This window comes from Prorops nasuta, unplaced genomic scaffold (assembly GCF_024137725.1).
Source record: "Prorops nasuta isolate Cenicafe-Biocafe unplaced genomic scaffold, Cenicafe_Pnas_1.2 PNAS00005, whole genome shotgun sequence".
NCBI classification, from domain to species: Eukaryota; Metazoa; Arthropoda; class Insecta; order Hymenoptera; family Bethylidae; genus Prorops; species Prorops nasuta.
In genome coordinates this window covers 6177730-6204489 of record NW_027116802.1, presented here as the reverse complement: position 1 = coordinate 6204489, position 26760 = coordinate 6177730, and the positions used below count along the sequence as shown (strand labels likewise).

The following is a 26760-nucleotide window of genomic DNA, read 5'->3' as shown; positions in this document are numbered from 1 at the left end:
GGATACGTAATGATCGTAAAAATGGTTGAAAGCGAGAAGGTAGCGCGAGGTAGCTTGGAAAAGCAGGAAAATTAGTGAGGGAGATCCAGCTACTTGACTTTGCACAATAACCCGGACAGGCCTGAACAGAAGGTAAGGTATAGATTTTATTACAATGCAGTTGTTGTATATGTATATAACTAAATCGGAAGCTCATGCCGCACTCTGATAATGATAAAAATAATATTTGAATATCCAAAAGATATTGGAACAAGATACACAGATATATACGCGATAGAAACATTTTATTGATACGTACAGTAATCTCACTTCAGACATATATTATGGTAACCTTCCTTTACGCAACCATACGTGTAAATACGATCCAAGGGAAAACCATAGAGAAAATATAAAAATACAAAAGAAAATTGTAGTTTATCCATAGCACTCGTAGGTAGAGGAAATGATGCGTTTCCATGGAAAATAGCAGCACTGTCATGGAAGATGTAGTAGCTTAGGCAGTATAGTCACTCAGGGAATAGATAAATTACGATCCTGTTCACGTACATAGCGCCACGTGTTCTTTGACACACACGACCAACGCTTTGAGTGTATCTATTCGGCCAATTCTTAGAGTGCGAATGCTCAATAGTCTACAGCAGCTTCGCTTTACGTGATGAACATTTGCAAAGCCAGCCCGTCAGCCAGCCCGTCAGCCAGCCAGCCAGCCAGCCGACTCGATACTTTTCTTCTTGCCTCTTCCACTCTTTACATCCCAAGCCACTGGGACAAGCTTCAAACTTAAAGCTAAACCTTCTGCTGTCCTTGGAAAAGCCACAGCCAAAGCTACCTCGCTCCTCAACAATCTTAAAGGTGTCTTACAAAAGATCCACTGTGGTTTAATAGGATTACACGCTTACACGGATCTTTATTAACGCGTATAATCAAGTCTCTTTCGTATCTCTCGCCTATTACAGCAAATCAGTTTCTCTTCTTTAATACACCGCAGTCAGTACCGTCACTCATCGTTACGCATTCTATGTGTAAGGAGATCTCTCATTTATCCTCCATAATGTATAACAGCACCTCGCTTTAAGGTTAACTTTGTTACGACAAGAACTACTCTCCCCCTTTCTCTCCTACCAAGTTTCTCCCTTATCCTTTACGGAGAGGGTTTAATTTTTCATTTTTCACTTTTGATTTTCCATTTCATTTGTTCGTTCTTTGCCAGCGAGGGGCAGGGCGACCACCAGAGCCATTTGATCCTTTGGTGTCCCGAGGGAAAAATTAATGGAAGAGCTAGCGAGGTAGGATCCCTTCAATGATATCAGAAAGCTATTGTCTCCATCGTAAGTGTGTCTGTATGTGTTTGACGGTTAAAAGCGTGTTTGCGTTCTGCCATTGGAAGACCCAGTGGAAGTGGAGCGAGAAATTCTCGATTTCCTTGGGAGTTATGGGACCATACTGTTGGCAAAGGTGGACATGAGGGTGCTGCTGCTAGAGCTTTTCTTCACTTTGTAAGGATCCTGAACCGTAGCAGTCGCATTACTGGCGACCGTTCGCTTCTTCTCGCTCAGTCCGAGTCGTCTGCGTAACGACGAGTACACTCTGCTTTTCACAACGAACAAAATGAAAATCAGTAGACCTTGTAAACAATTCATCACGTCGGTCACGTAGAAATATTCGTTCCTCCATTCCAGGTCCTTCGCGTATTTGTTCAGGAAAAAGGATATCACCTCCATGATCCAGCTTATTCCCATCACGATGAACAGTTTCACGTTCATGATGAACCTGGCGAAGAAGATCATTTATATAAACAAACAGTCATATATTTTTCAATATATTTTTTCTACGATACAATAATAAGGCTTGAGTGAGAAATTTTCCTTTTACCTATACAATATCATAGTACATAGCTGTTACAATAGGTAATACACCTGCAGTTTTATCATAATGGAAGAAACAGTCAAGGACGCTCCGTACGTAAGAATTTTTGTATTTTTGCAAATGTCAAAAAGGTTTTTGGCACTGAAAAGAGTCGTGCGAATTGTTCGTGCGCGTATATAAAAAGACGTATATCTTTTTAAAGTCCAGTCTTATATTGTCGAAAGTACTAAATTATGTATACGCACATATTCGAAGAAATTCTTCATACAAATTCCTTTCATCTCCACATAGTATATATGCTGCTATATTTTATTCGGACATAACGCTCTACGAACTGATTTATGCAATACGTGCACGAAGAAAAGGCTAAGCTTCCTTTCACGGTTTCTTCCAACGACCATTTTTTAATACCAAACTCTTCCTACTTGGATATTAATTATTTCAGCAACGTTTTTCTGCTTTTCTTTTTTTTTCCCCCAAGGACTTTCTCAAACTTACTTTATTCTGTCAGCATGAAATCGTTTGCTTCGTGGATCTGACGGATCAACCACTCTCCTTATCTCTGCCTTCACTTTGGTGCAGTGTATTGAGGTAAGAACGAAGAAGACAATATTAGAGATCAACTGAAGCGTGACAGGTGCTATGAAAAATACCACTTCCCCGTAAAAGAAGGTCTTTGCTGAAATTCAAACGAGCCTTATTTTAGTGAATAGCAATTAATAAAATGTCTGTTAAATTTACATTTTCAAGAATTTGTCTAAACTTTACATAAAATATCAGAACTCTCGATAGAGCCTCGATCGAATGGGATCGGACATTTTTCTGTTACGACAAAGGGGAGCATAGGCCACATCGAGGGAGATACGAAAAATACAAATGAGCTTCGAGATGCTTTTGCTTCCGTTCTAGATTCTTTTAATACGTATGCCTAATGAACCGTAATGATGTTTGCCTCCCGCGCTTGATCGATTGGCTCGTCAGACTTTTGCGAGAAAGTTTTTAATTATGCCATAATTACGCGAAGGAATCAGGGAAACTCCAGACTTTCTGGATTCGTAAATGCTACGAACTGAGAGATTCTCAGGTTCTTATATGATCGTCAAATTTTGATATAACACTGGACAAACGGTGGCACTCTAACCACGCGATAAAGCTACGACTCAAAATAAAACTTGGCTTTGAAATTGACGCTGAAATTTTATTAGGTACTATCACATCAAACTGCTTTTAAATGAAAAATCCTGTCGTACAACAAACAGCTATTGCAGGGTCAAGTATACTCATATAGCTCAGGCTATCTAGTTACGGATCGGTTTATATAAATAGAGCACTAATTAAAGCCAAATATTATCATAGTATATAGTGCGCTATCAATATTGCTACTATAGCATATTAGCTCTACAGCATGTAGTACATATATAGGGAATAAACAAAACTGTTTATATAAGTTTTTATAAGATTTTCCTCATATCTTTTCACTCAGAATCTAATTTTATATCCCCAGCTCTCTCCTCGACCCTTTCCACGAACTGAATCTTCATCGCTGAAACGAAGATCTACAATAATTGAACAATACGGTGAATTGTTACTGATGAGTAATGGCTAAAACGAGTTTTTCCGAAAGCTGAATTGTTTGGGGAAAGAGAATGAGAAATGAGTGCCAGGAAGGCAAGAAGTTCTAGTTACCATTTTTATGTGCTGACTCAGTGGCGAACCAGCACCTGTCCTCTCCAATATGGGGTAGCAGGTAGAAGGGAAGGCCCTCAGTGAAATCAGCAACAAATCCAATGATGCAAATAAAAAATGCCAGACCCCAAGAGTACAAGCAATAAAAAAAGAACTTTTTTCGTTCTCTTCGACCCCTCATATTTCTACCTCGAAGGTTCCTGAAAAGATGACACGTTTTAATATGTTTTCACACATTTTCGCTACAAAGCCACAGGTAACATTGATTTACCACACACAATAAGCATCATTCAAACTTCATCTTTTGATTAATAATATTAGTAGAACAATGATTAAATTAGTCGAGGCATTGTGTAATATTAATATATAATAGTCGAACTATCTTATGACTAAGTACTCGATCGCAGCAAGTAGTTACTGACATTAACGAGGAGGTAGCTGATCAATAACGTAACTATAATCCCCCAATGTCGTCTTACTAGTTGGAAACTGAGGTTTAACGTTACGATCCGAAGAGTATCTGACATAGAAACCTCCCACGTTCGATATATCGACACGAATCCCGAGTTAAAGACACCAACAAAACTTTAAGGATTTTCGCTTGAAAGAAGCTTGCGAGGCGAATACAAAACTCGCGTCCAAGTTTTGCACTAGGGATGAGATATTACGATTTGTAGAATTCGAGTCAGCTAATCGGGGCGAAGCGTTTGAGTGGCAGACGAGGTTGGCTACGGTGAGTAAATAGATGAGGATGTAGGAGCGGTTTCAGTGGTTATGAAAATAAAGGATGGCGAGGTAAGAGATCTCACGCAGTTGAAGGGATAATTTAGTGGGTGCGTGACTATTATTGAGAAAGTGACGGAAGTTTGGATAGTGAAAACGAGAAGGGTAAAGGGTGGTAGAGTGGGAGGAGGGGGGAGGGTGGTACAGGGATTTCAGAGTGACGGCAGGAAGCAATTGGTAAAATTAACGAGGCCAGAGACGTCGTAGGACCAATAAATTTACAATCGTCCGCGTGGATCCACGATTGCGGGACTAAAAACCAAGGAGTCTTCCGAGTGACGTTTTTTCCGCTTTTGGCGTCGACCTATTTTCTCTCACCCTGTATTTACGAGAAGCTCCGCTTTGGAATAACGGCTTTGCTTGGAAATATAAACGCGCCGAAGCCAAAAGCCGCTCTGACGATAGACAATTCTCAGTCTACGCCGTAATTTCACACCAACCTAGTGGATGTCTCCGATTGACAAATTCTTTTATCGAACGAGCTTCGGGAATAATGATAAATCCCGCGGCAAAAAAATCTAACCCCAACGAAACTTATTGGCAAACGCGTTTTTTAACATTTTATATACATATATATATATATATATATATATATACAATATCGATCATTATTGTCAACCTCGGTTTTGCATAAGCGTTTTTATAGTTTTCCAGAGATGTCCAGCGAGAATTTCATGCAAGAATGGGTGCGACGTATACTTTTGCCATCTTTTAACGTTATCTTGAGGATTCTCGGAATAGAAGTATTGACAGAGTTAACCGAATCGATAAGGTTGTCGAAGGGGGTAAATAGAATGACTTGTACCGAGGTTATAATAGGAGTTGAGATCGGTCGATTCCCGGGGACAGGAAGTGGCTTATCGAGAGCAGTTTCTTACCCAAATGTCCACCATATGTCGAAGCACATGACGTTTAACCAGGAAAACGTCGAGAGGAAGGAGAACAGCATCGTGTAGCCTGTAAAAAGTGACGCTTGTCAATAATGCCGATCCATCCGTTCTCCTGCCAATATCTGCTAAGAGCGATTACGACGGGACAATATTATTTTTTGCTCCGCCCATTCTCACCCCCTCCCCCCCCCCCCTCCTTCCAACCCTTCCTATCCTTCCATTTGCCAGGATAGAAATGTTCTTACGCGAGTCCTGCGAAATTCACCACTATGGAACCATCGATCAACCTTACACCTAGCGAATCATTCATCTTTAAACCTTGCAACAGTCATTTTACGAGTTATCCTTGTATCAAGTACAATGTTGCTTTTCGAGAAATACCGGAAATACAACTGCGAGACAATTCAGAGAGATCGGTAAATATATTTTGTTAAGAAAATAAAGAAACAGAAATGGAGTATGAGAGGAGAATTTGATTTACCCAAAAATTGACACAACGGAGTGGATGTGTAGTCATGGCGTTTGTCACTGTCCTCGGGAGTTGCAAAGATGATAATCGAGAGACAGGTGTAAGCAACTAAGAGACTGGAGACATGACACATGAGAGTTTTCCCATGGAGGTTCTGCAGCGTCGGGAGACAAGCGTAGACCAGCAACGTCAGCAGCAGAAAGGTACAACTCGTCAGTTCCAGTGCGGCGTTCACTCTGAATCTGCAAGCATATCGATCGCGTTCCCAGATAAAATAAATAAATGATCCCTATTTAAGACATTATCCGAAAGAAAATTTATCATGAATTTCGATTAAATCTCCTCCGTGTTTGTTTACGCGCAGAGCATGATATTATTGGATTTGGGTCTGCGTGGAGTGAAACGAAAGTCCTGGCGATTTGGCCAATCGCAATAATGCAGGAATCCCTCGTTCTTCACTTGTTGCAAAAGATGAAAAAAGTACGCACGATATATATCAGCAAAAGAATCTCGGGGCTTTCCAATTTTTCGGTACATCTGCTTTATCGCAACTTGTTCTTCAAAACACTCCCCTCCATTAATCATCCGTCAAAGCTGCCGTTGTTATTTATTTCCTACGCTGAAGATGTACGAGGAGCCACGCGTTGATTGTCGACCGGCCATGAAAACTGCAAATACGTCGAGCACAACCCGGAAAAAACTTATACTTTCGCGTTAATTATAATATGTAACCTTCCAAGATGCCCTTGCTTTCAATCCAAGTATACCAGGATGTATCTGCAGCTAATTCAATTGCATGCTTACACAAATCATTTAAAATCAAATAAACAATACATGTTATGCAATGAAATTCTGAGAATTTCACAAAAGGTAGTAGAATTTTGCAAAATATTCTAGAATCTTTTGTAAGTTTATGCAAATGGTAATTTATCACTTGGACGTTAATTAGTCAAAGTTGATAATAACTACAGGTATATTTCAACGCAGAGAAAAAATATATCTTTCTTTGGAATAAAGTGTGCCAATGAAATGTTTACTCTCTTGCTATTAATAAAATATAATTAAATGTGGATTAAATAGAATTCTATTAGAATACATTTTTGTAAATCAATGAACTTTTTATTAAACCATAAGTATATAAATGTAAGTGAATACCACATTTACATAAACATTAATTTGAATTTATTTATTTACTCGGCAAACTAACTCGTCAGAGTCGCGTTTGAGTTTGTTTAAGTTCAAAAAGAAAGTTAACGAATTAAGAGAAATAAACGATTGAACGGTATAAAGGTGATTTTATGTTCCGACATAATATATAGAGAAAAATAGGTGAAGACTGACGGAGTTTTATCGCAGGGCCATTTGCATCCTTTGGTATAAAATCGCAACGTTCATGGTAAATATCGGTGATTCAAGACCATCTTGAGCTAATATTAAATTTTACGAACAGGATTTTAGCTGTTTAGAGTTTGATAAGTCAAACAATCCGGGCCGGCGTCGTAAAATAAATGATAGCCAGCCGTAGACTGCAGCTGTGACGTCAAGTGTAAACGATGAAAATGCATAAAAAAGGAGAACAGTACAGAGGTAATTTTACAAGTGTCATTTGTCATCGGTGAAATATCACAGCTCTCCGCTCGGAAGGCTGAAAATTTCGCGTAAAGGTACAAGTTTTCAATTTGCCAGTTGTGCGTTAAAATGAAGATTTTAACAGGTTGGGAATAAGAAAATAATGAGAGGGGGATCCGGACTGACGCGAAAGAAAAGTCATTTGGCTGCAGGTTGCAGCTATATATACATAGTATAGAGTGTTCGTTTCGTCGGAGAATGGAAAGAGTAAATATTGGATTAGAAGAGCGGTGATTTGGGGACAGCGGAAGTAGTATCAATGAGCTTAAAGGCAATCTTGCACACTGCTATATACCTACCTCGTTTCTGTGTATTCGTCGATGGTTGGGGAGTCGAAGCACACGAATGGGTAGAGAGCCTCCTCCATATGCGACCTGTTGTAAATTATGTCCATGCAGTACTCGTGGTGCTCGAAGACCTTGTATCCGGGCACGTAAATGTGTCCGTTGGATGTTACGTTCCATTTTTCTTCCGGGAGAACCGGGTACATGCCGTACTTGCACGGACTACCGACAAGTATCCCGTAATCTGCGCAATGAGAATCAAGAACTGCCTCATTTAAAAGAATTCTCAACCACCACCACCCTCGCTTAACTTCCTCGCCAAAAGTACAGCCCTGCAAAGCCAGCTATAAAACGCATTTAAATCCCCCATTAAATCGAACCTTCCTCCTATAACACTTTTTCCTCCCACTTCCAACCTCAAGAAACGCTTTATCCCAAGAACAAACTTTCCCTCCCATCTTCTTTGTCGCGCCAAATAAAAATAAAGACCGAGCAAATATTTTCCTACAGTCAAACTTTATCCATTTCACTGAAAATTACTTTTATCTCTTTTTTCCTCCATGCTTCACAACTCGCACACTCGAATTTCGAAGATTGACTTTTCCGTTAATTTTTCGAGCTTCCCAACGGGAGAAATACCTTTAAAGCCAGATTCGCTATAGTTCCACAAGTCCGATACAGCTTGATGAAACTCCAGCGCCGTAGTTGGTGCCTCGAATTTCTGACAGTTGCGCATGAAAGCTTCGTCCTCCGGACAACATTTCCTCACGCAAGCTTTCTTACTGCACAATTCCGGTCCTCCGCACGTACGTATTACCAGCTTAGTCTCAGCCTCGGATTCCGTCAGCATCTCCAGGCAAGCATTGTCCTCGCTAATTATATACTCCTCCTTGTCGAGTTCATCGCTCAGCCCGGGTAACTTTGCCTGAAACACGATACAAAAATTAAACATCGATGCACAGTATTCTCAACTATACGTCTCTGCCTCTAAATCTTATTATTCCTTTGAGTTACATCATCCCACGTGAACTTGCCACTTTCTAACGCATAGAATATCAATTAAATATCGATGCACTCCCAACTCTATCACAATAACCTAGCTGCAAATCGTATTCCTCCCCGAGCTCTATATTATTATCATACGTGGACCTGTCACTTTTCACACAGAATGTAGAATTCGAATTAAACGTCGTCGATGCATTCGCGACTACTTCCACCTCCAAGCCTTATTCCTTCCAGCCATATTATTCTGACGTAGAAACTCGTCACTTTTCAACATGGAATTCAAATTAAACATCGGTGCATTCGCAACTATTATTTCCATCCACAAATCTTATTCCCTCCAGTCGTATTATCCTGTGCAAACTCGTCGTTTTCCAACGTAGAACTCTTATCGTAAGTCTGATTGGTGAAGAAAATTGCGGAGAGGACAAAAAAGGCTTGACAGGACGAGGAAGTTTGGAAGGGGAGAAAAATAGCACGTGGAGAGTATTTGGGGGCGCACGCTTGTTTGAAATTTGCAGAGACAAATTTGCGCGATATATCTGCAGGCTGTATAAGCGTTCCATGGTGGATTTAGTCTCTGCAATGCGGTTCTTTGTCTCATGTATACGACGTATCGGCACGCTTCGCTAGGTCCCTCTCCAAACGAAAACTTGGATTATTTACCTTACTCGTTTCTCTCTTTCACTTAAGAGGGGACTCGAGAAAAAAACTATATACACACCGCTGGTACCATCCCAACTTCTCAGCTCGTTTCACGTTTAACTTCTTCATAAACGACCAACGATCATTCGGTAATCCCACGCACGCTCGCTCACACACACGCGTACAAAGCCATGCCCATTCACACGAAAAGACACCAACTTCCACATCCACCGAATCACTCGCAAATATTTCCGCTTGCGCGCCGGAATTTCGGTAAACCTGCGGATGCAATAACAAACACAACTCGCCCTTAGATTTCCTAGTTAACTCTCCGAACCGAGGAATTCCGTTTGCTAGAGGAAAAACTGCTTATATCTTCATGCATTATTATTTATCTATATATATATAATTTCATGAAATTATCGAGATGGGGGAAATTAATTAATAAATATGTACGATTACATATCGACCGAAAAGTCCTTAATCGATAAATCCTTTGCTCCAAGAGAGTTCCACTCGCTACAACCGGTGACAGACTATTAAATTATTCGCCAGTATTACGTTTTACGAGAAGCGGTTATTATCTCATTAGCTGGCCATTAAAAGTTCAACGTTAAAAGTCATAAATATGCGATGAGGAATTACATTCAGTCCGACTTTTCGTTCATTTTAACAGTAACTTCACTCGATATAAAAAAAGATCATACGGTTAGCGAACAATGAATCAGAGATAAAAAAAGATAAGCGATAGCAAGAAACGCGAGGTTCTTGCACTTTTCAGAAGCTTTGAAATAAATTTCTAGAAGGGTTTGTAAATTTAGCCACGACGATCCAAGTTAAGAGATATCTTATCGTATAGTTCTTTGTATACAGAATCGTAAGTTAACCTTTATTGACTCATACACACTATAAAATAATTCTTCAACATATTGCTTTAAACAATATTAAACCCGAGTGGAAATTAAATTTGAATATAGCGGAAAGGAGAACACGTTGAATTTCTGCTTCCTTGAAAAAATGTGTTTTTTGATGAAACTCTGGAGAGCGGCGGTGATAAATACTCGGAAGGGAGACTTAGAAAGATAAACTCATTTGAATTTTTAGGCGGCGCACACGCTTCGAGTGCTTTATGAAAGATTAATGCGCGCCACTCCTAACTTAGTTTAGAATGAACGAACTCGCCAAAACTTTCTATGACGTCGCCGTCAACACCGGCCGAGCGTTTCCTTTATTCCCAACATCTGCCGATTCTATCTTGAGATCGTAAAGTCAATATACACACCATCATGGAAATCATTTCATCGATCTGAAAAAATTAGGGCTGCATATCATTAAATTAGCCATAAGGAGACTTATTTTACGTCCTTACAACCCTCGGTAATTCATTTAATACCACAAAGGCTTCCCTCTTAATTACCCCTTATTAGATTGTCACGTTAATAAGCTTCATTAAGGGATTTTATATATAATTATATCATGCTATCCACTTTTCCCATGAGAAGCCACATGAAATATTTAACGCTGTTGCTCTGATTATTTAAAACCCTAGAAAAAATTGAAGAGTAGGAAATCCAGGTATAAGGTGAATTTTAAGAATAGCCAAACCAGTGACTCTATCAAGAAACCAGTTTGGAGCCCCGATAATTAGTTTCCTCTGGAAATCCCTATTCATTTATCTGAATTAAATACGGAAAGAGGAGGTATCATATATCCTATCAAGTGTAAACAAAGTCATGAGTATGCATACCTTCGAATCCCATCAAATTTTCCAAAACCATCGCGAGTAACATCAACTATTCGTCAACGTAACTGTTTATATCTTTTACGCTTAAAACTTCCTCCGGAATCATTCTAAATTCAACCCACGCTTTAAAATATAATTTTAATCTAGCCTTGAGTGAATTTAATGTTAAAAGTATTAATATTACGAATAGGGCTAGGTATTAAAGTGAAGGAGGAAAAAGAAGAAGCAAGGCTCTTACGCGCAGTGCGTTGTTTTCGAAAGTTAGATCTTCTCGGTGAATGACGTAATCAAAGATGGAATGCTGACGACAAATCGGTAGACCTCTGTTTATTAAGACAAAGTCTCGGTCAGTCTTTGGCAAAAGAGAGACAAAGGCTTCATTGTCATTAGGGAAATTAGCTGGCTTGCACGTCCTTGACTCCTTCGAAAAGATTTGTCCCAAAGGACAGCATCTTCTCAATCCAAAAATTCCAGGAAGTTCCACTCTGACCTTCTCGCCTGTCGCGTCTCCAATCGTACAGTGCACCAACACTAGCTCACTCTCTCGTGACTCCTCGTTGCGCAAGATCTCCAGACAAGCTGAAAAGTTCATGCCGAGGTCCGTGGCAACGAATTCATCAAGCAGCGTGGTCTCAAGGTCATCCGGGTCATCGCAATCTGGGAAACCATCCCGGACCCCTGCAAGATCCGCTAGTTCTTCACCGCGTAGGCTCACAGGAACACAACCCTCCGACTTTTCACTGGAAAACACCTCGCCCGGTGCGCAACATTTTCGCCAAGCTGGCTTTAAACTCAAAACACCGGAAAGGCCAACTAACAGAATTATACCGCAAATATTCCAACTTTTTTCAAACATGTTTCCGGTCTCGGTAGTCACGGATCGAAGAATCAATAAGAAAATTACGGACAAATGACCACACTCACTAATGACACTTTGGAAAAGAACGAAATGAACTTTTCCATACATTTACTAATGATTTTTTGTCGAAATAATAGAGTTTCCCAATGACACAATTAGCTGCGATCGATTAAGCTCTTAATTGGACAGAGAGATATTAACGTGACTGCAGTTTATTGTGTTTTTGCTGGCCTTGTTGAATAGCTAGAAATACTATAATATGTGTTTGTACGTATAGGAAACCGGTATCAAGGAAGATTCATAATTAACGTGTCGTTGGAAGCAACGCGCGTCGCGCGAATGACAATCGACCAAGCATATCAGCTGCAACCGGATATAATAAAAATAAGCTTCGCAATTGGCAAAAACTTATGACTATCCTATTTGGCACTCGTCACTGATAAATAGTCAAGCATATAGTCTCGTACAAATCGTTCTTCTTTGCGGTCAGAAGATTATTAGAACAGTTACAGTTATACAGGCAGAAATATAATAACATCTGTGCCATTTTCAGATCGCGTGGATATCCTCCGAACATCCGCTGGCGATTCGCCAGAATCCTACCAGGAACAATCGTTCGTTTTGCCCATTCTTCGCGAAACCCCGCTATTTCTAATGTAACATGTAACGCATCATCCATTCATCTATCGATAGTCCGTTTCTATCACTGCCATCCCTAAAAATCAAAACCGATAAATCCAACATTGATCATTTTTAAGGAGCACTGAAAACTTTCAACTTTCAACTTTTCCACCGATAATGACTCATTCTTTTTGTTTTTCTCGTCCGATAAACACTTTATCATGACGCGTGTGTGCGTTGGCAGGAAATCTCTGAGCGCCAATTGGAAACCTCATTATCGTCCTCGTAATCCTTATATTTAGTTCCTCCACCCAGGAAGTCGGTGGTGGCTCATGACTGCTTCCAGGTCTCAAATCAATTTGCCGGACAGCTTGATCCAGCCTGATTTCTTCGACTGTGATTAACACGAGCGGAGAATGTGAAAGTAAGCGTGCGTCGGTTTTTATTGAATGCACGCACTAATTGGTGATGGGAGGAAGAGAGATCGAAATTAAGGGATCGGATGTGACGAAGGAGTGATTGAACAGAACCGATCGGCACGAAACTCAAAGTTCGACTAACACACGAGTGAACGAGTCGAGTTCGAGTATAGTCGGCGTAGTCGCTACGCCACGCGTTTACAGGACGTTCGTCTCTTCCACCGCAGTCAACTATACACTTTCTCTCTCTCTCTCTCTCTCCTGCTCATTCTCTTTCTTTTTCCTCCCCCCCCCCCCCCCCCACCCCAGCCCAGCCCTTTCTTTCCCTACGTCAGCTTCTCAAATCCTCCGCTTATATTTTATAGTCCGCCTGGTCAAAGCTTCAGCTCTAATAGTCTTTCCTGGAATAAGACGTCCTCGTTACCCGATTCAGCGCCTCTCAGACTAATGACGCTACAACAATGACGCTCTTCACGAAAATCGAGCTGCATAAATTGCATAAGACAGCACGGAGTAGCGTATCGTTGTCCGAAATCCTACTACATCTTCTTTAATCACTGTGTGTTCACCACAAGATTTTATTTACACATTAATTTTCTCTAATATTACCGAGGAAAATAAAAAAAGGAAAAGCGACACTTGTCTCTCGTCAAGTTTCTTATCTCCGTTTAATCGCAGCGGAAATTCGAACGTTTGTTTGTTCGTTAAATGTTAAATTGAAAAGTCTGAGGATTCTTGGAGCTAGCAGAAAATCTATCATAATTTTTTTAGAATCTCCAACGTCGAAAGCAGTTTGCAGTACAAAGGTACCCTGCTCACCCCGACTGCTCGAAGGTCTTCACTACCTGATCTTTGGTATTTTCACCTTTTCTTTTGCTTCGTGCACCACAGTCTCTTATTTCTTCAGGACGAAATAGCTCGCGTCCAGGAGCATGGGTTGATCTCTCGACTGCTTCCTTTCAATCACGGTCTTATAAAAGGAAAGCCTGCGATATTAGTGCAAGATACGAAACTGGAAAATAATTCTTCATCAAAATCCGTCGATCATTCGCAATTCCTTTATTATTACCTGAGCATAAATTCATTCGTCGAGTTTTCAAGTATTCTAGAGGATTTTGTGCATATAGTAATATCCAGTAGAACTGGATCAATTAGTCTTGGTCGAGTAATTAATACCAATTAGCAAGAGTACCATTTGTTTTGCAAATATCTATATCCCTTGGTGGATTTTTCCCTCGATGAAGTGGTTTACAAGGCAAATATATCATTAATTTTCACTAGTATTTTTACTCACGTAGTTATATAAATGCAATGATCGATATTTTTAATGTTTATATTAGAAATAGTACAGTTTGATCAAATATTTTCATCTAGTTTATGGAATCTTATTTTGGTTCGAGTATGAACGAGGGTGAACAGTAATATATCTCACCTGTGGTCATCGAATCGCCAGTAAGGTAAGGTGTGAGGTTTTTTATGAGTTGATTGTAAAGTGGTTAGGGGAGAGTCCCACCTGACATGGATGTTTTGCAATGAAAAAGAAACACATATAAACGAGTAAAATGTTATAGTCCTTCACCTACAAAAAGAAAGAGGGTATTGATGTGCGTGCAGTGGAGCAGGATAATTATTTACGAGAAATTTAATTAGATAAGGATACTGGAAAAAATTGGATGAGAGAGAGGAAAATTAAATTTAGCAATGACGACTTAGAAATTATTTGATCGAGTGGGGCTGGCGTCAGGATAGGATTGTCGAGGTCAAAGTATAGGGTGCAGGGGTGCGATACAGAGGTGGTAATGTACAAGTACCACAGCTTCGCACGCCCACGAGCCAAGTGATTCATTATAACGCTCGTCAACGCCCAGGCTGCAGCCTCGAGTGACACGAATTAACGAGAAAAAGAAGAACGCCCTGACCCTTGACCGCGTTAATCCCGCCTTCTCCATATTTCCCAAAGCCACAATTCCACCCTCTTTTCCTCAAAGCACTTTTCCAATTGTTCCCTGTATTATAAAGAGAAGAAAAATCCTCGACAGCCTTGACGTTAAATCAAAAGCTTTAAGAAGGATGATGCATCTCGATGGGTATAGACCGTAATTCGTTGGGAAGCGAGAAATAGCGAAAATTCGATATCCGCTAGACGACCTTGAATGTTAAAAAAAATCAGAATACCTACTCCCTCGCGTAGCCTTTGAAGTTGCCAGCTACCAAAAAATTCTTTCGCTCTAGGCACAGATTAATTTAGATCTATACCTAACAGCCTTTAATCTTTCCTCGTTGCCTGTTGAGATTTTTACGACTCTTACGCACCAAACGATTTACAGCCGATTTCCCGAAAAACTTTTAACATGTTTTATCTCGAGTTTCTTACGCGATAAAATTAAATCAACGTTTAACTAGCGAAATTCCTCGCTCTCTCTCGCTCTCTCTCTCTCTCTCTCTCTCTCTCTCTCTCTCTCTCTCTCTCTCTCTCTCTCTCTCTTTCTATCTGCTCTTTAATCGGAATTTGAAAAAAAAGCAAGGTATAATTAAGTTTTGTTGATTTGGAGAAATTTTAAGTGCTGGGGTTAAATTTACTAATCGATATATAAGTATTCTTACTCCTTTTTCTCAAGTCTGTCGCGACAGATTATTTACAAATCGTTAGCATCAAAAGTCCATGATAAGTCCATTCGAGAGTTTTGGCTCTTTGGTGAAATGAAAGTTGGTAGAAAGAGAAAAGAGATGGAGGGGGGGGGGAGGGGGTGATTCGTAGACTTGAAGCTCATTAATCTTATTAAGCTAAATTAATTAAGCGTATGAAGTGGCTTGGAGGTAAATCAGACGTTCGCAGCCTTTACGGCTATTTATCTTTGTGAAGTAGGAAAGAAGATCTAAGCGTGGGAAAAAGCTTGTCTTTCACGTCAGTCACAGGAAATTACGCAATTCGTGGAATCACGTCGTAATATCGCAAAAAGAGTGGACTTTAGTTTCCAAGGAGAAATGGTTTGGCAAGTTCGAAAGATGGCAACGTAGCTGAGGTGGATTAAAAGTTTAAGAAACGAAAATTAAATAGAAATGGGTGGAAAGGAGAAAGAACAAGAATTTTATTTGTATCAAGGGACTATCTTGCAGTGTGTATATATATATATGTACCAGTTAAAACATACTGTTTACTTTACACAGTCAATAAAACCCCATTTACCTCCCTCCCCCATCTACCACAAATTCATTTATCGAATTTATCCCTCATCTATGCCAGAAGGCGTCCAGCCCAACCCTATTTTCTTCCTTCCTATAGTATATATCTATATAATATACATATATGTATATATATTTCTCTCTTTTTACACCCCTCTTCCTGTTTTCATTAATCCTCCTCCAACATGCTTCTATTACTTTTATGATTCTCTTATTTTTTATTAACTTTTAAACCGAGTCAAATATTAGCTGAGTTCTTATTGTATACGAGTACGAAGTGCCAGTGTTAACCAGTTTCCTAGATTTATCCTGCAAATTGTGCAGTCAACATCTCGAGGGCTCTCATTAATTAATAAGCTACTATAAACTGAGTAGTATGCTTAATTTGAATATTTGATACTACTAAATACAATTATTATTAATATTTCACACTGTTGTAGTAGCTCATATTTAAATATAAGATGTAAGGGTTATTTGTATATAATTTATTGATGATTTTACTAGTATTTGTAGCAAATAGAAACATAAACTGACACACGATAAAATTTAAAAATTGTACTAAAAATGTCCAGCTTTATTGTATTTCTCCTAAACTTTAAGATCTCATATTGATACAAAATAAATTTATTCAACAATGTTCAAATGGCCATTTTTAATTACGAATTATACTTTGAATTGAAAGCTACATTCATTAATACTATATTAGTCAAAATTAATGAGTATCTATGATCTTTTTGTATATAACAATAAATTTTAATAAATTCAGCTTAAATTTTAAATATCCTAATAAATATAAAAAAATAAATACAGGGTGTTAAAAAAAATCTGGAAATACTTGAGAATCTCGAAAACTAAATATTTTAGAAAATATCTTTATAGGATTTCTAAAAAGCGCTTTTAAATATCTTTCATGTTGCTGCACTGGTTTAGCCTTAGAAGACGTGCTAAAAAATATATGAAGGCTATCTTCAGTTTTTTAAATGAAAAGAACCCTCGATTTTTGTACACATGCTCTAGTAGTTTATCTCAATAGCTTTCCAAAACCTAATTTTCATGTTTTCGTTGTATTCAGTCATTTACGAGTTATTTCATCATCTGTCTATGGCTCTCCTTCAATAAAATTAAAATTTCATTTGTGTAAACGGTAGCAAATGGAGTGCTTTACAAAAAATAACATTCAAACCGATTTCCAATCAGATCAATCAAGATCGGAATATTTAATTAAAAAACTTTACAATCTCTCCGTTTCTTCACTTTTCTATTAATAATCATTTAACCAAACAAGTTACTAAAACACTTTTCAAATAAAAGTTGGTTACCAATATTTATCTGAGCAAGTTGAAAAAAAAGATAATAATCTACGATCAATAGGAACCAAGCTTTTCGCATTTACTCCTTTTTTACCCTCTCTTCGTTAGTTCATCCCTTAGGAATTTGAATTTTGCGAATTTCTACGTGTCAAATGACACCAAATTTAAGTAAAAACTAAAACAAAGGTTAAAAGTATTCGATATAGACATTTTTATTAGTTTCTATAGACTTTATCTTACTAAGCTACTCTCCGAGAAGCTTATTTCACGTGCAATTCATTTTTATGAAAACAGAATACCAGCAATCGTCATTTCGGCCTTTAAATTTTCGTTTGTAGCACTCAATAAAATCATCAATGTATATTCTATCCATTGAAAAAATAGTGGATTTCACTATAAATATTTAAGCTCAACATCTGGTGTGAACGATCATTTTGAATTATATAAAAGCGTTCACATAAACTTACATTACCACACGTTACTTAAAAATATTAGTTTTCTTATTTCTGCACATTCATAATAAATTTTACTCAAATTTTAAGAAGACAAGAAACAAATTTGTGTGCCACAATAAATAACTATATTATAAAATTCTATGTTTATTATCTTCTTCTTAATTTATATTCATTTTTGTATTCCTGAACTGTATTATACTAATTTACACATTAGGAAATTCTCGTGTTTATTTTGCTACAAATTTCTATTCTCACAAGTCATTTTTGCAAAAAAGTTTATAGTTTCAATTTTTAATTAACAGTTATTTCGACAGTTTCTGTAAAACCCTAACATTCTGTTTAGTTCTAATGGTTTTGACAGCTCACTGATCCCACTTTAAATATTACTTCGTAGTTAGTGGTGCCACTGTAAGTCTTGACTGCACGTCTAAAGTTACCCACTAACAGTCCATATTTATATAGTCAAAGTAATTCATGCTAGCCCCCCTCCCCCTCCTCTCCCCTCCTAATACGTCCCAACTTGATTAGAACTTAAAACAATCCTAAAGTAGGTCACCCGGTAATTTATCTTAATTCGCAATTTTCTTCCTACCTCTTACCTTCAAAATCAATCTCATTCCATGGAGAATAAACACAGTTTCTGAATTATATTAATATTTAATTAAACACCTCTGTAAAGTTTTATCACAAAATGTTACATTTACTGTTATTCTTTTATATATATATATATATATTCAGGTAGAATCCCTATATTAGAGCTCTTTAGCAAGTTTACCATCAAAATACAGAATTGATCGTCTAGGTAGCTTATTTACGTGCCACTAGGCAGCAGCACGTCCTAGACTCTTTTAACTTGGTAAAGCAAAGTGGCTTTTTATCATTTGAAAGTTTCCTCACGAAATACATTCTTATTTATATTACTTTATATTTATATTTAGAATTTTTACATACCATTAATTCATAAACAGTGTATTTTAAACTTGTCAAATTTCTCTTAAATCTAAAATTTGTAGAAATTAAAAAATTAAAATTTTTCATTTCTTGCCTTTTTAATAATTTAAATGGAATGATTATTAATTCGAAAAACAAGAACTGGCATTCATCGATTCAAATTGAATGATTCGACCGCCTAAATAATCGAGGCAGTCAAAATGTTAGCTATCGATTGTAGGAAACGACTCTCGAATGTATATACTTGAAGGACCATGCGTTAGTATGGGTGCACTATCTCAATGGAGAACTTAAACGCACAGTCGCACAGTTTTATCAAGTTTATTCATTTAGTACAGTTTAATAGCTACTTAATGCTAACGTATTGGTGGTGTTTTCATTTTTGAAATTAGCCTCAAGTGTCACTTATTAATCCATTCTGCATGTGATTGATAAAGAAAAAGGAGTAAGCTATACTCAGAAAAGCTTCCATAAATTATTGTTCACTAATCTCTATAAAATAAACATTGACATTCTTTAAATTATTTTATTTGCATAAAATAATGCATCGAATCATTTGTAATTATAAATGATTATAAAATCAGTAATATTAGTATTTTATTAATCAATCACGTGCTACAATCTCAAATGTTTCGCATGCATAGAGTAACCTTGTGCTCGTTACTTAACCATAGTGCAATAAGGATGGTACAATAAAGATGTTCTGCGAAGTATTTATCGTTTTGTGGCAAAGGAAAAGAAAACACCGTGGAAATGTCTTATTCATGATGTATTAGAAGACGCTGCTGCACATTGTTCATCAGATCTCAGCTATTTTCCTATCTTACTGCTGGAGTGAACAAAGTCGGACATGTTTGGGTGTCCCAGAGAAGCTGTTCGTGTAAAAGTGAAGGTAAATTTAATGATTTATGCAATCTAATGCCAGGAGGCATCTGTTATTGATTTCATTACTTAATAAAATTAGTCCTTTATTTCATATTTTTAAAGAAATTCTCAATCTGTCTGTATATTGCATGTGACAGGCTGTTTCAAATTTTGAGGTTATCTGTCAGAGTGACATCGACGTGCATAAACATGTATATATGTACAGTTGTGATGTTCTAAAAATGTATAGAGACTCTATAAACTATAATCTAATCAGTATCCTTACAATAGTTTTATTTTTAATTGGAAATTGTTTACAAACAGATGTAGTGATTTTTTTCATTAATCCTTGAATTCAAGATTAAGTACTTACGTAATAATAATTAAAACATACAATTTGTAATGAAATTTAATTGTTAATTTGTTACTTTAATAATTATTTTATCATGATAATTGTTATCAAGCGACAAGAAGTTTCAGTTGTTTCTTCGTTTTTACAATTATCGTTAATTATCACATGCATGTATATAACATATAAAATTAAGTTATATAAAAAGTTATAAATATATCCGGTATATACTTTCTTTAGAAATGCGAAACTCGACATCAGCCTGAATATCGAAAGTTCAGCGTGGATCCACAAATAACATCGATCGAAGTTCTACAAAGCATACTTATCAAGGCTTTTGATATTAAAGGGTAAGTACCATATTACTCCAATAGATCAAACATAATTACACAACTTTCTTATTTTCGTCGAGTAACTACTTGAAAAGTTGCGTCTCCTAATAAAAACGATAAATAATATGTTAAACAATAAAATCTAATAAACATAAATATTTATGCAAAAACAGTGAATTTACTATATCCTATCGAGCAATAGACGATTATGGCTCAGAAACGTATTTATTTCTACTCTCCGATTGGGATCTGGAAGCTGCCTTTATCAGGTGAGTCTTGGATAAGAAAATGAAGATTTGATAATTAAATATCTCTATTGCTAATTTTTCACCATTTTTACAGCGCCTCCGAGCCTTACCTTTTCCTGCAGGTGAATCTAAAGCCATTCGGCGAAACTGGTGATTGCGAGTATTTTTGGGAGCAAAATGTACAGGAAGTATCGACTAGACAGCAGGAATCAGGTTTTCCTTATAGGACGCCGAAGTTACCAGGTCTCATAATGAATAAGGTAAATCTCGTTTCGACAACTTATTGCCAATTTATAATTATCCTCTGACTTTAATCGTTTGTCCATAATTATAGATGGAGAGAACCTTGAACATGGTACAAAGAGCATTAGGGAATTTCGGTGAAGAATCGTCTCATCAGCAATATAATCAACCACCACGACCGCCTTTGACCGATGCCGAATTTCGCCAATTTTTGGATCCGACCGGTCACGTGATACATTCCAAAGAATTGAGGACCGTAGTCCATGCTGGCGGTATCGAGCCCAGTCTTCGCAAGGTCGTCTGGAAACATATCCTAAACGTCTATCCTGATGGAATGTCTGGACGCGAAAGGATGGACTACATGAAACGAAAGGCCCAGGAATATCAAAACCTTCGTGAGAGGTGGAAAACTCTGATTCAGAAAGGCCAAAATGTTGGTGACTTGGGCTACGTTACTAGTATGGTAAGAAAGGATGTACTGAGAACGGACAGACACCACAAATTTTACGGGGGTTCGGATGACAATCAAAACACAGCCAGTTTATTTAATATTTTAACCACTTATGCTTTAAACCATCCAAGCGTAAGCTACTGCCAAGGTATGAGCGACCTTGCTTCGCCTCTTCTAGTTACAATGAGGGACGAAGCTCAAGCTTACATTTGTCTTTGTGCCTTGATGAGAAGACTAAAAGACAATTTCATGCTGGATGGTATTGCTATGACTACAAAATTTGCTCACTTATCCGAAGGTAAATATCTGAAGAATAAATGTATAGAATTGTTTTCTTGATTTAAGCTGTTTTATCGATTTGCAGGTCTACAGCATTATGATCCAGATTTTTATGCTTACCTAAAATCGCATCAAGCTGATGATCTTTTGTTCTGCTACCGATGGCTTCTCTTGGAAATGAAAAGGGAATTTGCACTCGAGGACGCATTGCGAATGCTGGAAGTTTTATGGTCAGCTTTGCCATCGTCGCCACCGAGCGGAGAATTGAGCCTTGCTGAAATTCCATTTCCACCAACATCACCACCTCCAAGTCCTAATGTTAAGCATATACGAGAAACGGCTTACACCAAAGTTTGCGCCATTAGACGACAAAGTTCCTCAGCAAGTATCGCTTCCGGTAGTAAAAAGAGAAATTTGAGCACGGATGAGCCCCCCAATCAAAACTTTAAAGAGACTAATGGAGAAACGAAAAGGTTTTAGTATTTTTCAATAAATTTATTTTATTTGTCATAATATTAATATATACTTTTTATAAAGCAGATCAAGTTCTCCGTTGGAAGAGACTAATTCTACCGCAGATGATGATTTAACGTCTGCAAAAAATAAAAAGAATGTAGAGACTGGCAAGTGCATGAGCTCGGAATCCCTTTCCAGCAAATCAAAACGAAATTTGTTAGATTTCAAGGAAAGACTGCAAATATCTAACAGAGATCCCAGTAAAAGCTTGGAGCTGGTAGACACAACGGAGAAAAAATGTACTCGAGTAGTTAAAAATTTGAATGACTTTCTTAATTTTACGTCACTGAATAGAAGTAAAGTAACACCCAGCGATTCAGAACCGGAACTAAGGTAAATATTGCCTCTCTATTTTTTTTAAAGATAACATATAGAAAACTCAATTTATTATTTATTTTTAAGACGAGTTTCCAGTGACAGTGGAGTTATCAAAGTGTTAAAAGACGAGCCAAGTTCACCGGACGATCCGACAGACTTTTTTCCAATGACTACTTCAATGACGAGGGAATTAAGACTAGAATTAGAATCTTTGGACAGGCAAGTCTTTGGTCCTTCTCCTCCAAATGATCAGCATTGCGATTCCGCTCAGTCTAAAAGAGAAGCTGATATAGTGGAGAGTGAGACAGAAACTGAATTAGCTCGATGTAGTCCAACTGCTGATGTTTTCGTGTGGGAAAATCCACTTCATACTTTGCAACAAAAAAATCAGCTGGCTACCCCAGATGAGCAAGCAGATTTGGAATACGATGGAGAAATTTTGGAAGACCAGAATGGTGTTAAATCCGTAACCCCGATTAGGCTTTTGAAAAGAATGACCAAGTACGTAATTACTCTAATTATGCTATTTAGTTTTACTATTTCTAACTATTAAATCTTATTATCATAGGTCAGAATCGGCGTCAGACAGCGAAAGCGCTGATAACTGGCACCAGAATCCAGTTCAGCAAGAAAGTCCAGTGAAACAGCAATTATTACAAGAGCAGGGTGAAGAAGTAACAGAGTTTACAAATCTAATACCGACTGGCGGTGCCAGAGAACAAATTGGTGCAAGTTCTCTACCACCACCAAGTGAATTTGGTGGTGGTAATCCATTCCTAATGTTCCTTAGTATAACTCTTTTATTGCAGCATAGAGACGTCGTTATGAGAAATCAAATGGATTACGATGAAATGGCAATGCATTTTGACAAAATGGTACGACGACATAATGTTACGAGAGTACTCAATCAGGCAAGACAGTTGTATGCTGGTTATCTCAAGCGTCATGTTGCAAATTCCAATACTAGCAAAACGGACTGCGTTAACGTTTAAAATTCGTTAACTTCGATTGTAGTATAATAACGAATTGAACCGTAAAGACTTTGTCGAATACGGTGCTCTTCCCATTAAGCAAGATACTCGAGGATTTCGAATCGTTAAAGGATTATTATCGTGGCCAGCTGCACTTATAAAAATGCATTTGCACACTTGTACTTATTAGTCGATGGATACAATTTGTTCACGTCCATCCAGATTAGAAAGTTCAGCGAGGATGATCTCAACAGATTACGCCTGAAACCATAACAGAGCATCATGCACAATATTTGCACCACGTTACGAAACCTTTAACTTGTGTATACCTCAACTTAGAGATAAGAGTTTAGCTCATATTTGTAAAATACATTCGTCTTAGAGAAGTGTTCTTTTTTTGTTCTCAAACGATTTGCTTGGGAAACGACAATAAATTGAATTTAATTTTACAATTCATTTATTTCTTTATTACCTACAAGTGACTTAAGCGATGTAAATTAAAAACGTACTTTACAAATTATGCACCCAGCTTTAAGTCAAATGATAAGCAAATATTTTTTATAATTGAATAATACTTAATCATATGCCTATAATCATTTATAGAAAGTCTTAATATAGAATAATACAATAAATTTATTAGACTAAAATAAATACATATGAAATAATACACAATGCAATACATTACATTTCTGATGGATAAGATGAGATCTGTGTTTATGCAAATGAAGAAAAATAAAAAATATGCATAAAAATTAATTAAAAAACTCTTTTTAAATAATTAGTTATACTGCATTTGTTTAATTCAAAATTTATATGCGTTTGATTTGAAATTAATTTATTTAAGTAGAATACATAAACATTGTATAATTTAATTTTAAAGAATTCATCTAAAATTTATAATTTCGAAGGTAACCTATTTCTTACGATTTCCCTGAAGCATAAGAATCCTCAAGAAGATGTTAATTACATCCAAATAGATGGAAATGGCACTGCAATTAAACATTATTTTAATTCAAGCAATAATCTTTGTTATAGAAAGTAACTATTTTATTCAATAAAATTTTTAACTTACTTATTGATTGGATCAAATGTCACTGCAGTATCTCTATACCCTATTGGTCTTGACTCAGCTTCCCTAATTACTCTCTGTGTGTCATACATCAACATTGTAGAAAATACTACAAGACCTCCATAAATGGCTATTGAATACAATCCACCTCCAAGGGCTGTTGTTGGAGGAAGGAAGCATGAGGCCAAAGAACTGGCTGCAACTACTCCCAAACCTATTCCAAGAGGTCCTGCCATATTCAAAAATTTATCACTAGGAGCACAAATGGCTATTGCAGATAACCCTCCAACTACTCCTGCTGTTAGGTATGCTGCCCTTAGTACTACAGGGCCATAGGCAACAATGGATGATGTGAGAACAGCACCAATAATTCCTGTATGAGCCAGCCATGCCATTTGTTTTGCCCCAAAACCTTCATTGTAAGGAATTCCTCTTGCAACCATTCCACTTCCAATCATTGCTACCATTGATCCTATTATTGCCATCCATCCTTGGCGCATAAGCAAATTCATCATTGCTGGTGAACGCATACATGCTGCTACTGTTAAAGCACTAACTGCTACAGACCCTCCAAAATACATATAAGTGGTCTTAATTCGATCTTTTACATATTGTGGCCAAAATCTAAATAACATGGAAGAATACTTATTAATAATTTTTCCAAAAATATTTAAAATATATTACTTTAAATTATTTGAAACTTACATTGCACGGTCAATGGCTCCATCAGTTGCAGAGAGACCTAGACCATAATAACAAAGGGCACCAATTCCTAATACTGAAGCACCAGCAACTGCCCCTTTTCCAATAGATATTGCTGTAAATATAAATAATTAAACATATTTCTCTGTTATTTTATTTAAAATAACCATTTAATAATTATATATATATATATATACATATAATATATACCTTTGTATCCAGCTGGAACTGTAGCAGTAGTTTTACGTGCTGATCTTGCATAAGTTGATCCTTGATTTGAATATAATCTAACTGTTTGAACTTTAGGAATAAACTGTGATTTTGAAACTGCTGAAGTTTTCAAGACATTGCTAACAGCTGGTGAAAAACCCACCCGGCAAGCACGAAGAAGCAACATTTCTAATGTTTAATTTGTGAAATGAATTGTAGAAAATCTGTATAAATAAATTGCTTACATTAATATTATAGTAATAATAAAGTTTTATAGTTATTTCAATTGTTCAATAATTGTATGCATATACATATTTAAAAAGTATAACATAGTTCTTGACAAATTCTAGAAAAAATAAGAAAATAAATGTAACCAAAAAATGGTGTAAATAAACATTTAGAAATTTAAAGGTAGTAAGCTGAAACTATATATGATAAATTTTTGTTAGCGTGTTAATTATTGCTTTCTTACAATAATGTTAATATTGATAGACATCAACAATTTTGTTATCCAACGTCTCTTTGACAAATCATTTTGAAAAAATTTATATTCACTTATTGTACTCACATGATGCAATAACGTCGCAATTGTTTCCCAAAGCGCAAGTGACGTTGTGAGCAAATGACTGAAATTTACACTAACTGGCCATGGAAAACAAAAGAAATTTATAGAAACACTGAGTCTGGAAATTTCGAAAACTTTATCGCCATCTGCAGTAGTAAGTAACTGTTACAGAGTGGACAAGTAAAACTCCTCTGTAAACCTATTTGCTCTCTGTAGGTATTATAGATAACCATCCGTTTTGCGTTTGTAAAATATTATTATATATTTCCCAATAGAGGGCGGCATCAGTCTAATTTTATAATTTTACTATGCTGAAATCCATTTAAAAATACTACATATATTTAAGTTTAGTCAAAGAAAATTTGTTTTCATCTTTGAAATATGTAATTGTTTAAAGTGTAATATAATTGAGCAAAAAAATATTATCTAATGATTCTTGTTCTAAAGAATTTTGTTACATTACTAATGCTGATGAATGAAATTAATAAAAAATACAATAGACAGTAACGAAGATCCTTATCAAACATGAGACTGCAACTCCGAGTTGTCTGACAATGAATCGTGTTTGAGAAGTCAGAAATTACTAATTCTAAGTAGCATTCTTTCTCAATCGAATACTTTTTCATCTGTACACACATGAGTAGTTTACACACGTGTTCGACATACGCACTGTCGCTAATTACTCGCCGCCAATCATGCCTATAAAAGCTTTTTCATAACCTATCCATGTAGTATACCACTTTAAAATAAAAAATGAGCTTAAACCATCCAATTTAAAGTATCATAAAAAAATGGTAATTCTTCTTTTTGTTTATTCCTTGTGAAAGTATCGCGATTGAGATGAGTG

General features: G+C 36.9%; 3 protein-coding genes across 5 annotated transcripts; 1 reads left to right on the top strand and 2 right to left on the bottom strand.

Annotated features, from left to right (window-relative positions):
- Nucleotides 1-76: 76 nt before the first annotated feature.
- On the bottom strand, nt 77-12990 carry LOC136773885 (G-protein coupled receptor Mth2-like). Of its 2 annotated transcripts, none has more exons than XM_066727823.1 (8): nt 11237-12990; nt 8247-8532; nt 7623-7851; nt 5707-5936; nt 5214-5292; nt 3553-3752; nt 2365-2545; nt 77-1770 (listed from the first exon to the last, which is right to left on the bottom strand). In XM_066727823.1, exons 1-8 carry the CDS (start codon nt 11963-11965, stop codon nt 1431-1433), a joined length of 2274 nt encoding a protein of 757 aa, XP_066583920.1. In that variant the 5' UTR covers nt 11966-12990; the 3' UTR covers nt 77-1430. The 2 variants fall into 2 exon arrangements, with proteins under 2 accessions (XP_066583920.1, XP_066583921.1); XM_066727824.1 differs by lacking the exon at nt 11237-12990 and adding an exon at nt 9334-9478.
- Nucleotides 12991-19085: 6095 nt separating this feature from the next.
- Nucleotides 19086-23841, top strand: LOC136773165 (TBC1 domain family member 25). Its single transcript, XM_066726588.1, has 9 exons — nt 19086-19688; nt 20250-20359; nt 20515-20610; nt 20684-20849; nt 20924-21581; nt 21648-22035; nt 22103-22411; nt 22481-22897; nt 22965-23841. The coding sequence occupies exons 1-9, from the start codon at nt 19647-19649 to the stop codon at nt 23386-23388; spliced, it is 2610 nt and encodes an 869-aa protein (XP_066582685.1). The 5' UTR covers nt 19086-19646; the 3' UTR covers nt 23389-23841.
- A 344-nt stretch (nt 23842-24185) lies between these two features.
- LOC136773621 (growth hormone-inducible transmembrane protein-like) lies at nt 24186-26044 on the bottom strand. Of its 2 annotated transcripts, none has more exons than XM_066727409.1 (5): nt 25917-26044; nt 25349-25572; nt 25142-25253; nt 24440-25060; nt 24186-24356 (listed from the first exon to the last, which is right to left on the bottom strand). In XM_066727409.1, the coding sequence occupies exons 2-5, from the start codon at nt 25533-25535 to the stop codon at nt 24281-24283; spliced, it is 996 nt and encodes a 331-aa protein (XP_066583506.1). In that variant the 5' UTR covers nt 25536-25572; nt 25917-26044; the 3' UTR covers nt 24186-24280. The 2 variants fall into 2 exon arrangements, with proteins under 2 accessions (XP_066583506.1, XP_066583507.1); XM_066727410.1 differs by having other exon boundaries at nt 25821-25959.
- Nucleotides 26045-26760: the final 716 nt, after the last annotated feature.